General features: G+C 38.7%; 2 protein-coding genes across 2 annotated transcripts; both read right to left on the bottom strand.

Moving 5' to 3' along the window:
• Positions 1–3,384: 3,384 nt before the first annotated feature.
• On the bottom strand, positions 3,385–6,615 carry LOC122774329 (RIIa domain-containing protein 1). Its single transcript, XM_044033477.1, has 4 exons — positions 6,018–6,615; positions 5,836–5,912; positions 4,238–4,284; positions 3,385–3,949 (listed from the first exon to the last, which is right to left on the bottom strand). The coding sequence occupies exons 1-4, from the start codon at positions 6,096–6,098 to the stop codon at positions 3,879–3,881; spliced, it is 276 nt and encodes a 91-aa protein (XP_043889412.1). The 5' UTR covers positions 6,099–6,615; the 3' UTR covers positions 3,385–3,878.
• Positions 6,616–6,749: 134 nt separating this feature from the next.
• On the bottom strand, positions 6,750–14,038 carry il6r (interleukin 6 receptor). Its single transcript, XM_044033206.1, has 11 exons — positions 13,780–14,038; positions 12,359–12,958; positions 11,331–11,454; positions 10,491–10,669; positions 10,234–10,403; positions 10,002–10,146; positions 8,319–8,353; positions 8,144–8,195; positions 7,774–7,876; positions 7,454–7,692; positions 6,750–7,343 (listed from the first exon to the last, which is right to left on the bottom strand). The coding sequence occupies exons 1-11, from the start codon at positions 13,859–13,861 to the stop codon at positions 7,285–7,287; spliced, it is 1,788 nt and encodes a 595-aa protein (XP_043889141.1). The 5' UTR covers positions 13,862–14,038; the 3' UTR covers positions 6,750–7,284.

Consider the following 14,038-nt stretch of genomic DNA (forward strand, 5'->3'; position numbering starts at 1 on the left):
TATATTTATATTTTATTATAAGAAGGGTACAAATGTCATTGCACATTTCAACACTTAGGTTATACACAGTTTGATTATTTGGGTTCAAATACTTTTTCTAATACTCTTTACTGTATATAGGAACTTATTTATTCAGGTATTGTACAGTGGACACAGAGGCAAATATTTTATTTCATATAATCTTTATTCTTTTTTGTTTTAATATAATTTTCGTAGTATTTGTTCTTAGTATTCACAGGTTGGTTCTTGACAGTAGTAGCACACTTAAGAAAAACGGAACTATCCGTTTAAGCTGAGTCGGCAGCGAGGTTATAATAGTTTTGGTTTTTCATTAGTTTTATTAAGTTTTGACTTTTTGTCTTTAATTAGTTCGTTTTAATTTGTTTTTAGAGCAGGTTTGCTAGTTTTTAGTTTTTGTAAAAGCTTAATTTTAGTTTAGTTTTTGCCAGGTGCAAGAATTAAAAAGGTGAAATGAGTATTGCGTGTCATAAAAACCCAGCAAAAGATGCCATTTTAAAAGTGTATTAGGACAAAATACAACCATCATAACAGTCTACAAGAAAGTAACCTGAAGTGCAAAATGTGGTCAAACATATAACCAACATAAATAATAATAATAATAATAATAATAAATAACAATGATATGAACCCAAAAGGATACATTAACAAAGATGAAAACTAAGCACATTTTCATCACTATTTGAGTTAATCTTTAGTTAGTTTTATAAACATGCTATTTATTTTCAGTTAGTTATTGTTTTTTCTTCTTTTTAAAAACAAACAAACAAAAAACTCTATTTCAGTTTTTATTTCAGTTAACGAAAATGTTATATTTGGTTATCTTTTTACTTTCCGTTAATTATAATAACCTTGGTCGACAGATCACTTATTCACACATTTTTATTTTTGGTCTCTTAAGGAATCGACCAAATGCAGGACAGACACACACACACACACACACACACACACACACACACACACGTGCAGAATTACCTGATGTTCACATCAGGGCTTGGTAACTCCGGCAGCTTGAATCCTGTAACATAGCAACCCTCCATAATTTATATGCGGCACAGTTAAAACATGCCTGTGGTAAACATTCGTTGTGACTCATTTTACAAAAGGCTCTCATAACACACACACACAGACACACACACACACACACACACAGCTCTCTCTCTAACACACACACACATGCAGACACTTTGTCAGATGTGAGCAGTTACAGTGTGTATGAGCTTCTTACCCAAGGTGACACAGGCCACGCAGAGTAGGAGGGAAAATGTTCCTCTTGTTGAAACCATGGTGCAAACACCTTTGTTTCTGTTGAACATGATGATTAACACATTACAGGTGAGTCTCACACAGCTTTTAAGTTTTTTGCCTTTTTAAAATGACGTCTCTTTCTTATTTCCCATGACATAAAAAGGTAATAGGACGCAAGGGTTTTCTTAATTATGTTTCCACTTGTTGCAGAACATGTCTCCTAGTGAACCACCTCCAGTTTTTTGAACAACATCCCCCTCTGAGGATTTGTGATCACACTGTCCTGGTTACCATCTCTGTTGCCTCTCCTGCAGGAGACTCTATGGACTTAACATGCTGTGAGAAATGTGTACACCGTGTACTGAGGCACAGTGAGCCTTGGATTTGCCATCCAAATGACTGTAAACATTTGCATATTCATCTAATTTGTTTGCTTTGGATTTATTTTATTGTGTTCAATTATGACCAATGATGACCTTGGGTGGAGGAATAGACTGACACTGATCTCTTTAATATCACAAAACTACTCATCAAAACTCAAAGTACTGCATCGCATTCCATATTTGTCGATTGTATGTCGCGGGGAGCGATCACAAATTTTAAAATAAATCAAATCAACAGCACAAATAACTGTCTAAACATAAACACATAAATCCACTGAGGTCCCACAGTCTCAGTGCGTGCATGTTAATGTTTTTTACACAATTCCATAAAACTACCAAAACGCCACAGAGTACAAGAAGAGTACATACCTTAGTTCGTTTGTACTCACAGAGTCTGTGTCTCGCTCCTCGTCGATCAAAAACAAACCAATTAAAACTCAGTCTAAAATGGAGACAGGCGCATTATTCCAGCACACTTCTCCTGATGTTCACTGGCTACTGATGACCTTTACTTACATGAAGCAGGTGAAGCCCACGCCCTCACAGAGAGAGAGGGAGAGAGACAGGGAGAGAGAGAGAGAGACAGGGAGAGAGAGGGATGGGGTTGTTTGATGAAGCAAGCGAGGTTTTTCTCTGAAATCTACCCCACATCGCTGTAAACCACACACAGCTGAGATAAATACTCAACTCAATGAGAGGCAAAGGGTAAATTGTAAAGATGAGAGCAGATGGGGAAAAAATGCAGCTAGACACGTGGAGATAAGAGGAAAAGGAGACACAGTAAAGAGATGAAGGTGTTGGAGGCCAGCGATGTGAGCACTCTTTAGCACTATTTAGTTTCCGAGGTTCATATATCAGATCATATATCATTTCAAAGGCCTTTATTTGATATTACACAACCAAAACAAATGAACTAACAAAGGCAATTCAAAGCTCTATTCACATCCAAGGCCGCTTCTAGGCAAGTATATATGACCCAATTAAGTCTTTTGATAAACGTCAACATAAACTACGTTTTATTGCACAACATCATTTTGTAGGATTTTATGTGTGTATTTGGGACTCTCTACAGCAAACTGTGCAAATCTTTGCAAATCTCATCAAATTCATGCATATATATAAATATATATATATATATATACACACATATATATGTGTATACATGCATTCAGAGTAAAAGTTACTTAGGTACTTTCTTAACAAGGATGGGGTTCTTTCTTGTGTCGTGCAAAAAGGACAAGACACAAATCTCACATGATTTGTTTTTAATTAAAGGTTTAAAGGTAAATTTACACATTACATTGCTGACACAATCAAATATGTAAACACATGATGTATCAGTCAACATGGGTAAAAGGACCTTAATTAGCACCAATTCACCTGTCCTCATCATTCATTCACCTGTCCTCATCATTCATTCACCTGTCCTCATCATTCATTCACCAGTTTCCGGTGCATGATTTATTCTATCTATTTATTTATTTTAATTCAGGCCAACCATTTTTTTACTCAGTAACGGATGTGATTTAAGATGTAGCAAAATGCAGTACTTCCAAAAAAAAACATACTTGTGTAAAACTTAAATTACAAATTTTAATTTGTACTATACAAATAACTTTAAAAAGTACACAAAAAACCTACTCCTTTACAGTAACGTGAGTAAATCCACCTCTGTGCTTATTCCCATCAAATCATGGTAAACATTGAGTTCAAACATTACGCACCTCACAGTAGCTGTTGAACAATTTGTACATTTATTGCACTCGCTAAAATTGAGTTTGCCATATCTAACTATAGAAATAAGCAGGAATATGTCACCTTAAAAAGAAATTAGAATGCAAAACAAATGAAAATAAATGGGGAAATGTGGGCTGAAGTGACACTCACATGTGGATTGTGGTCAGTAAGAGTGGAAACATCCCAGATATCAGCAGATTACAGTTCAACTAAACTGTGCTCACAATGAACTCTTCAGTGTGTCTCTAATTAATCATGTGAGTGATGTGACAAACAGTTTGCACTGTAATACCCACAGGACACTGTGCTTCTCATTAACTCCACATCACAGTCATTAAGACGGGACATTATGTTCTCCCTCGTTATGTGTGACAACAGTCAATCAAACAAAGCTACATCCACTGACTTTAGTGTAGCAGACAAACATAAACAGTTCAAACGTGTGATGCACAAAGATGACACGTGTGCGCCGCCGCGACTGACGAGTGTGTTTCACTCCGTGTCACTGCCTTCTTTCATTTTTGAGACAAGACTTGTGTGAAGGTTTGGGTTGGTGAAGTAATCTGAAAAAAGATCATAGACACAGGTTTAGAAACAGGTCCTGACAAGGTCCGTGTAGTCCTCATGGAGACCAAAACCTCGTCCTCAGGAGGCAAAATTTCATTTCTGAGGAACTGGTTGGTGAGGTGAATTGTGGTCAGGTTAAGATTATGGTTATGGTTAGGAATAACGATTTGTTTAGGCTGTTCAAACGAGTGACAGTCAATGCAGAGTCCTAAGAAGAATAGCTGAGCAAACATGTGTGTGTGTGTGTGTGTGTGTGTGTGTGTGTGTGTGTGTGTGTGACTCACCTGCAGCAAACTCACGGATGTCAGTGGGCCTTTGAAGAAGCACTTTTCTACAAGAAGACAACAAAGCAAATAGCAATGAGTGAATACATTATTAGGTGATCAACTGCACATATTCTGACATATTCATGCTGAGGCAGACACTAAAATATGAGTTCACAATAATTACTGTCCCTTTACTCTCTGTACACTGAAACTCATCAAAACTAAAAAAAACTAAACATTTATAAATCAAAAAGATGCTTACGAATACAGACTTGACTATTGCTGCTCATTTCTCCACTAGAACCAGGAAGAGAGAGCATATTAGTCCAAATATAAGTCTAACATTATAGTTGTCTTTAAGCTCCTCCTCCTCCTTGTATACGAAGCACTAGCATGGGCTAGAACCAAGCTACACTGCCAACTCTCTTGTTCGTTAAGTAAAGAACACTGTGATCGTCCACTGCTGGTTTATTGGACAGTCGAAAACAATCGAAAGAAAATTAACGAAAAAAAATAACTTCAAACTTGTCTATTTACTCTCGCCTTCAACTAGCTCCTTTTTATTCCACCCTGTGTTGTGTTTAATTTTTTTTTTTGCATTATTTAAAGTTTAAACAGGGCTTTAACCTCTTGACTCGATACTCTTCCTTTTCATTCCACTATGTGTGCATTTGCTTTTTAAATTTTATTTCCCTATCATTGTGAAGCACTTTGAGCTGCAATCCTTGTATGGAAGTTGCTATACAAATAAAGTTTATTATTGCAGATCCATTGAACAGTGCCTGTGGTCTTAAATGGTTACTGCAAACATAACTCCTGCTCTTTATTTGTCCATTTAATTGCACCTTTATATTTCAATGTTTGTTTTGTAACTGTTATCTCTCTGTTTATATTAACTATGACGTGTGCTGCTGCTATTCTTGGCCAGGTCATCCTTGTGAAAGAGGTCTTGATCTCAATGGGTCTTTTATCAGATTAAATAAAGGTTAAATTAAAAAAAATACAATTGATATTATTATTGTAAAAGCCTGTGGAGAGCTGACTCGGCTCCTGATATAAAAAATAAAAAGCTCATTCTGGGGGAATGAAAGGGTAAAAACAGCAATTGATATATTTATGTGACTTGTGAAAAAAGTATACAAGTACCTATAGTTTCTTACAAAAAAATAATTTCACCTAAATGTTACACACTGAGCTTTTAAATAGTCCTTCAGTGCACCTATAAAGGCGGGTTGAAAAAACACAAAAGCCTAGTCACCATCTTTGAATAAACAAAGTAGTGTTTATTTTGTGTAGCTTTTAAGTGTTACACACACTTAATGTTGTCACAAGCACATTCTGCTCTTTTTTTATTTTCTTTTTCTTTTTCAAACAAATGAATCCAAGTGACTGTGATTCACTCTCATACTATGACATTTTCTAGTTTGATAAAAGTGTTGAATCTATGTTTTTATTGCAGAGAATTTCACGGATAAACATGCAAATATAGAGGTTGGTGTTGGTGCTTTCACTCTGTGGGATTTGTTTCAGTTTATTCTGTATTCAAATCAAAAGTAAATGTCGCGTGAACGACTCCAGTGCATTTGTTTCGGTGTTTACGTGTTCAGTGAACTCACCTGACAAAGTCTCCTACCATCACATCCACCTCTGGATGCGACATCAAATATGACTCATTGGCGATTCTCGTCTTGATCTGGAATCAAAGGAATCAAAGGAAACACATGAAACTAAACTTTTAGACTAAACACAACTTACACAGCGTCGTAAAACGTCTCCAGCTGCAGTAAAGTTACTGTACCTTGAAGTGTCGCAGCGTCTGCTGCTGCTCACAACTCAGAGCACTGACGTCCAATTGGTTCGCGCCGTGTTTTCCTGCCATTATTACCCACAAATGTTTCACTGAACACGGCTGTGGACACCGAGGGGTCACCTGCCGCTGACACCGTGCTTTCTTACGCTTGGCAGCAACCGTTTCTATAGCAACAAGCACAGGCGAGTCACAGCCACTTCCACTAGAGGGCGCGCAGACACCACAGTTTCCCCAGTTTTTTTTTTTATGACCAAATTCACATTTTGGAAAAATAATGAAATAGTAAGTTTGCGCACAAAATATCCAACTATTTCTTTTAGTGCCGTTTCTGTAACATGAACAACATTATTTTTGAATGGGTAAACGAGCAATTTTCAAACAATGAATCACATTTTGTGCATGTTTTCTCTTTAAATATAAACACATATACAGTACTTAACAAGTGTATTATACCATTCATAAAAACGAAAAAAAAAAACACAACTATTTTTTATACCTGAATTTGAGCCGATTCAGTTTCTATAAAAACAGTAACATTGAAAATGAATGGATAACAATAATACTACATTTCGGTTAAAGAGCTTCTACAAACTGGTGTATTAATCATTGCACTTTTTTTTGATAATTACCAATGCTAGGGCAGCTGTGGCTTTGAGTGGTGGTCTAATACATTTGTTAAGCTGAATGTTATTTTTGCATATTAATTTGGTGACTTCTTGGTGAAATCTATTACTATTTTTTATTATTATTATTTACCTGAGTTTTGCAGGCTACTCAAGGTCCCCTCATAGATACAACAACAGAACAACATGCAAAAAAAGGAGAGTAAAACAATATACATGGTAGGGTATAAAAAATTAAACATAATGAAGAATATTTGCAAACTTAGGGCAGAGTGTGAGTGATATAACTCATGACATAAGTGTATACGAGGCAGGCAGACGGCAGAACTTCACAGCTGCATCCAAGTGTCGTTGTTTATCAACACATTTTCGATAAGAACGCACAGGAGACTGAAGTTCAGACAAAATACTTCAACAAGAGAGTATTTTCAGAGGTATTTTAGGTGTGAAATAGATAGACAGTGTTTCATACATTTATATACAGGGACCCACTTTTTTTACTGCTATTTCAAGATATACATCTTTAGTAAAAAGGCTGCAGGATATCCTGAAAATTCCAGTCTCTGGGAATGATGAGATAGAGTTAGAGAAAGCAGATTTTTCAAGTTGTCCCCGAGGTGGTTTCCAACAGTTCACGAGGAACCATAAGGACTCCAAGTACAGTTTCCTTTTCTCAACCAAGACAGTCGTTCTGAAGTGAAAGAAAACCAACAATAATCCAACCATACAAAGAAAACAAAATGTTCTTGCATGTTTTTGACCCTTTTTTGTGTCATTACTCCCTCAGGATCCAGAAATAACCTGTGTTGTTGAAATGCATAGCTCCTGTTCTCTCCTCTATTTCTTCTTCTTCTTCCTCATTTTCTTCTTCCCCTTCTTCTGCTTCTGTAGGCGGGGGTTCTTTGTGAAACGGTGGGGTAAAGGTCACCAGGGCCCGTCCCTCTGGTGCAGATTGGGTGGAAGCTGCAGGTTGAGGCGAGTCAGCAGACTGGACGATGGCACTCAAACAGCAGAGTTTATGTATGAGTCTGTCTTTGTGTCTGAAATTCAAACAAAGAATTCACTCGGGGCGTAAATTCAAGATGGTGGAAACATCACACAATGGTGCACCATCTCGCTACCTGAACATGTAGACAGCCAAAAGGACTGACAAGAGAAGAAATGAACCACAGATCCACAGGACGTGGTGCGACACCTCCACTCCCCTAATGACGTGTCCAGGAACTGTTAGGACAAGACAACAATGTCCATACAAGTATATGTGAGTGTGCGTGAGGGGGAGAATGAGAGAGTTAAGTGTACTGAGCCGTGTTTCCTGTAGTTTGTTTCATTATTATGCCTCGATTATTATTACTGATATGGTTTCCTGTTAAAGCCCAGTGGGGCAGAGGGGTTTCTCTTCTCTCATTTCTCTCTCTCTCCCCCCTCTCTCTCACGCACTCACATAGACACAGAAAAATGATATTTTACTGTGTGTGCCAGCTTTCATACCATCAGACACGTCGTCTTCTGTTGCAGATCCTTCCTCCATGGATTCTGGGAACTGTTGGTTGGAGACAGTGTCACAGCAGACAATGTGAGTTTACACAGGAGAATGAAGGAGAGCGTGAGAGCATGGATGATTGTCCTAATGACGGACACATTGTTTGACACTTTAAACGCTCACCATCGTGGTCATCAGCTCGTCACCGATCTTTTGAGCTGAGGAAATAAACATACATGCAGATATGGTTATCATTGCCAGGAAAAGAAGTCAGTGATCATGTAAAGTATCATGAAAAGGGGAATTCTGGTATTTCTCGATCTGGGCCCTACGTTTATAAATGTGGGTGTGTATGTAAATAGTACTCATAATTGGTCCAGGAGATCTGCAACAGGCTGCAGTGTAATATTATCCACTCACAGCATGTCCCCACCAATATTTGGAGAAAACCAGATTGTCCTTAACCAATATGAGAGACAGGGCAATGTGTGTGTGTGTGAGTAGTGTGTGAATGCATCAGTGAACGCATCACAGCCGAGCAGAAATATCGCCACGAGTCACAGAGGAGACGAGAGAGATGTGCTGCTCTGACAGCACGCTGGCACAGTGTCCCCACCAGTCTTCAACCAAAATTTAAATTTTTGGTTCCCAGAATGTACCATTACCTTTTGGTTGCAGGAACGTTCCCTGAAGGTTTCCCCCCTATAGATTTTCATGTGCTTGATATGGAAAGTTTTCCTAACGTTCCCCTAACATTAGTTTTTGGTTGCATGTTTGGTTCCCAGAACAAAGTTCCCAGTTACATTGTCAGAACCTTTAGAGAAGGTTCTCTACCCTTGCTTACAATAACAATCTGAGCTATTTATTGGAGGAGGAGTCACATTCACCAGCAGATTAATGTTTCGGCTACTAGAGGCCTTCTTTAGTGTTTGTTAAATAGTATGATTTCTGTCTTCTATCAAAGGGTCACTGGCTGTTTTATTAGGAGAACAGAGAGATGACACAAATGAGATGAGGAGGAAAAACTATGGAGAGAACTATGAACGAGCTCTAACTTCACTCCCAACATATGCAAGGCCACGTGTCACTTTCTTTTTAAATGTAATAAACACTTCCGACATTTGTTCAACAGAGGAAGTCAATTCAAAGAGTTGAGGAAGGACGACTGGACGAGGTAAAAGTCTGTATGTACTTGCACAACTTCTTCGGGAAACCCATTCACAGAGAGAGGAAACAGGAGCCCTGCACCCTCAGGTTGTCATGGCAACTTTTGTCTGTGTCAGGTGACGGTCCAGGTGGATAATGAATTACTGGATTACTTGTTGAGAAAGTTGAAGGATTTACAGGTCCACTCCATTTTTGCCACTTCCATGATCATAATACTAGGTGGGTATTTTTTCTTGTCAATGGCTGCTCAACAAAAAGTTGTTATTAATTTTTCGAGAATCTAAATTATGTAACATCATTTGTGTGCTGCATCTTTCATCTGAAAACAGACTCTGTCAAGCAATACTATCAGACCTGACTCAGGGAGCGCTTGTGTGCATACAGCAGCAGTGCAGTGGTGGGCGGGGGCAAGAAGCATTTATCCAGACAAACTGTAAAATTCACTTCTGGCACTTTTGTGCGTCTTCAGTCATACAGTGAGCTGTTTGTACTAGTGCAATGTCACTGTCGCCTCGGTTTGCTTTGACATAAAACAAATGACGTCCTGTGTGCAGTGTCTCTGGGTGATATGAGACACTGCTATACAGAGAAACATGGAGCTGATTCATTAGACGTTGATTTCAATTTCACAGACATTTGATGCTTTAAGTGGCTTGATTTGAAATCTATTTTAATCCATGTGTGCATGTGTGTGTTTACCTGTCCAGCTGCTGGCACTGAGCGGTGGAGTCCAGTCACTCCACTGACCTTCATACTCTTCCTTAGTTCTGAGCCAGATCAGGTACTGAACACCAGGAATTGCATCGGTGATGGTGTGTGAATGCAGACGCTTAATGCTTTTCACCTGTATAAACAAGTGAAAAGTAAACACACGTCGATAATGTATGTACAGCACATGCGTTAAAGAAACATATTTATTGACAGAACACACCTGGCCATCAGTAAATGACGACTCGAGCAGCCTGTATTTGACCTCATAGATTAGATGATAAAATCTGTCCTGAAGCTTCCAGGAGGCTGGAAAATTCCAGGCGACCTTTATCCTCATCTCATGTCCTTCCTCCTGTGTGGCTGTCACATCTGACGGAGGGTCTGGCTTTACTGTGAGGGCGGGGAGGGGAAGAGTGAGCACAGCCTTTTTACATCGCATCACAAATGCACAGTAACATCGTGGACACACTCAAGTACCAATTTCCATCGGTGTGAAAGGCAGCAGGGGGCTGGCGACTTGGCCTGTGATACTGGAAACACACAGGTAGGCCATGTGCAGCACTCGCAGCTCGTCCTCGTCCTGGTCCAGAGCGCACCAAAAACGAGAGCGCTGTCCTGAGTATGAGCACCGCGACTGATGGAACGTCTCTGACAGGCTGTAAGAGGGCGAAAGGACAGAGAGGAAAGTCCCTCACTATGACGAGTCATGATGCAAAGACAGTTATCAATCCCCAAACTTCCACCGATGTTTCAGAACCCTTCATCACTTTAACTTCATGCAAAGCTTACTTAAATGCACTGTATCATTAAATGCACTGTATCCTATACACTTAAATAGACATTTCAGCCATTTTCTTTTAAAGGATAAAACATATCTTTAAGTTAATTTTCCAATAAAATCTGCCAATGCTTGAATTGTGTTATTCTAACAAGAAACGAGGACAGTAAAGGAAAATGACTTTTATTCATGTTTTACATATGAAGAAAAAGGATTCTGGCTTAGAAATGGCTCCCTAATGTGTGTTTATTAAGAAGATTAACATTAACCTTCTGATTCTGTGAGAAACACATTTGCATATATTCCATTTTTTTTTTTTTTAAATGTTATAAATGGAACATTTATAACTTTAATGTTACTGTCAATACCGCTCATACCGTTGAAATGGTCAACGTGATGGCGGCCCACGTGCCACATACAGCCCCCAATCAATTTCATGCGGCCCGCTACTTGATATCAAGTTATAATGAGTGATTCATTTTGCATCATAAATTAATTATGTTAAATAATATAAACTACCTGTCACAGGGGATCATTACCTTTTCTTCAGTATGAGGTAAGCGCTCATCTGTTTGATCACAGGCAGCTGAGGCTTCCACTCACAGCGGATCTTACTGGTTGGTGTTTTCTTGTAGCAGGACAGAGTGGGCCGCTCAGGAGGGTCTGACAGATAAGACTATGTTAATTCACTCAGTCATTTGTTCGTCTTCAGGCTACAATTAAGTCTTTTTTGTTCATGTTGACGACTAAACAGTCAGTATTTCATTAAATAAGCAAACCTCCCTCAAGGCCACTCAGTGTCCCACAGTGTCAGCACACTCAACTAAACTACACAGTAACTCAGACCGACATAAGCTATTATTACATTACAATACTGACTTTTGTACTGAGTTATTATCCAAAATGCTGAAATCTTTCCAATCTCAGAAAGTTAACAATTGATTAAAAAATAAATGTCTTCCTTCTGCTGCAAACTACATCCCCAGAAAACCGAATCATATAATATATATATTTTTCTATATTTTTTTCTCTTTTTGAGTTCAGCTATTTACAACCACACAGAACACACTTACACCAGCAAAAAACAAACAAAAAACCTCTTTGTTCAGGGTAATTAAAATCGTTTTTAAATGATATTAAAATACACTAAATCTTACACTCATTTTAGAGGCTGTAACCGCGTAATGTCGATATATCATTATTGCATAATAAACAACTTGTAGGTCTTTTTGTTTTTTTTTGGTTTCTGGTGTTTTAACCGTTATAGAAACATGACATTAATAATTACCAGTGCTGTTAATTTAGGGCAGCTGTGGCATAAACCTTACATTAGACTGTGGTGTAATACATTTAAGCACTGTATGTTTTTAATGGTTTTAAAGGTTTTATTGGAACTATTCCACACTGGTTTTTCCAATTCTGAACGTCCCTGTTTGATTATATTGACTGTCCCTCATTTTAAACACCCTCTCCACTTTGCTTTGTACATAATTTGTATTGTTATCAACTTAATGACTTTATGTTGCAGTAAAATAAATGGCATTTGTGTTATTGTTACATGACTCACCTGAAACTAACACCTTCAAGGAGAACTTCTCTCTGCCTTTGTGATGACAGGAATATCTCCCAGTGTCTGACGCTCTCACTGCCGACAGAGACAGTGAAGCCCCTCTTCTCTCAAGTGTGATTTCACTCCGGTTTCTCACTCCTGTCTCCACTGTCTTCCCGTCCCACTTCCACTGAAGCTTTGATTTTATGCCTCTTGTTACTCTTGTTCTCCCTTCACCCAAATCTTCCTCCTCGTCCTCCTCATATTCCCCGTCTTCATCCACCTCCCAGTCATACTCGCTCTTCAGAAGTCTGCCTGCACTGGTTGGTTGGACCATGTGAGTGGTGGGAGAATCTGTGTGTGCCGTATCCGTGAATCTGTGACTCGTATTTTCTGCCTCAGGATTCGTGTGAAATCCTTCTTTTTCAGACCTGTATGTAATTTGGTGATTGTTTATCGCGTTTCCAGCGTCTGTGGATGCAACTGAGGAACTCTCTTTCCCAGTGATGCTTGAGTTGTTATCAATGTTGACCTTTACTCCGTCCACCATTACATGACCTTTGCAAGTGAGAACCAAGTTACTGCCCGGTGATAACACCAGCACACCAGCTGGGGGGTCTGCAAAAACACAAAAAACATCATTCTGAAGTGTCTCTGCTTTCTCTCTGGGATTATACAAGCATGGCTGATTATGATCCTTGTTTCGTGTGCAAGTTACGGTTGACAGGACACAGCACAGGAAAGATGCAACATTGCATAACCAAAATTACACACTGCTTCTGAACTTCCTCTTTTATCAAGTCTGTACTCTTTCTTTTTCTGTTCTGTATTTTAATGTCCTTGTATAAGCTCGCATTGCTTAAAATTGTCTGATGTTCCACTGATTATCTATGTGCTCAGCTAGTTATGACTCTCCTGTTTTGTATGTAGAGTTTAAAATGAAAGTCTTCACATAGTTCAACACACTTTTCCCCCTTCCTTTCTCCATGTTTCCCATCTACTTGTCATTTCCAACTGGAATCTATGAAACACAGCTATCCAAATAGACTCGTTTTATGCTTAAAAAAGATGATAGAAGAAAAAAAATGTATTTATTGCCTGACCCTGGTCAATTAAAGTGCACATTCAAAAGCAAAGGAGTTGACTTAAAGCGTAATATCCACTCCAGCAGTTTTATCCCAATTCTTCTTATTATTACATGACACATTGAAAACATACAGTAGATGTTGAAAATATAATATAATAGTAACAATTTAGATTATTCAAAGACAGAAAACATCAAACTTCGACGTCTAAAATAAAAAGAAAGATGTGAACCGAACAGAAATAAAAACTTCTCTCAGACTAAGCGGTTCTGTTGAATTCTGTTGAATAAATGTATATCTTCTCTTAAGTCCAGTCGAACATACAAACAAACAAACATGAGTGGATGTTCTTACCTTTTCTGGGGCACGTTCCGTCGAAAATGCTGTGGTCCTGTGCGGCGCACACAACTGACAGTAAAGGGAGAAGTATCAGCATCTTTGCGCACCAATCTCCATGTAACGGCTCCGTCACATAGGCGCGCGCTCCAGCGCGGAGACTTCTAATGTGACTGCCTTCAAACTTAAGCCAAACAACTTACGTCCAACAACTTACAGTCATGCCACAGACTGTCCTCCACCGACACACAGGGACAGCTGGTTCCTCTATAGTTAC

This window comes from Solea senegalensis, linkage group LG9 (assembly GCF_019176455.1).
Source record: "Solea senegalensis isolate Sse05_10M linkage group LG9, IFAPA_SoseM_1, whole genome shotgun sequence".
Taxonomy (NCBI): domain Eukaryota; kingdom Metazoa; phylum Chordata; class Actinopteri; order Pleuronectiformes; family Soleidae; genus Solea; species Solea senegalensis.

What these genes read in the sequence shown, in the direction of transcription:
- il6r (XM_044033206.1), bottom strand. Translation starts at nt 13,861, where the DNA reads ATGCTGATACTTCTCCCTTTACTGTCAGTTGTGTGCGCCGCACAGGAC. An exon ending in CGTCATTTACTGATGGCCAG is followed by an intron (nt 10,147 to 10,233) that starts GTGTGTTCTGTC and finishes TTGTTTATACAG; the next exon opens with GTGAAAAGCATTAAGCGTCT. An exon ending in TTGGCTGTCTACATGTTCAG is followed by an intron (nt 7,693 to 7,773) that starts GTAGCGAGATGG and finishes TTTGAATTTCAG; the next exon opens with ACACAAAGACAGACTCATAC.
- LOC122774329 (XM_044033477.1), bottom strand. Translation starts at nt 6,098, where the DNA reads ATGGCAGGAAAACACGGCGCGAACCAATTGGACGTCAGTGCTCTGAGT. An exon ending in ATGGTAGGAGACTTTGTCAG is followed by an intron (nt 4,285 to 5,835) that starts GTGAGTTCACTG and finishes GTCTTCTTGTAG; the next exon opens with AAAAGTGCTTCTTCAAAGGC. An exon ending in CATCCGTGAGTTTGCTGCAG is followed by an intron (nt 3,950 to 4,237) that starts GTGAGTCACACA and finishes ATCTTTTTTCAG; the next exon opens with ATTACTTCACCAACCCAAAC.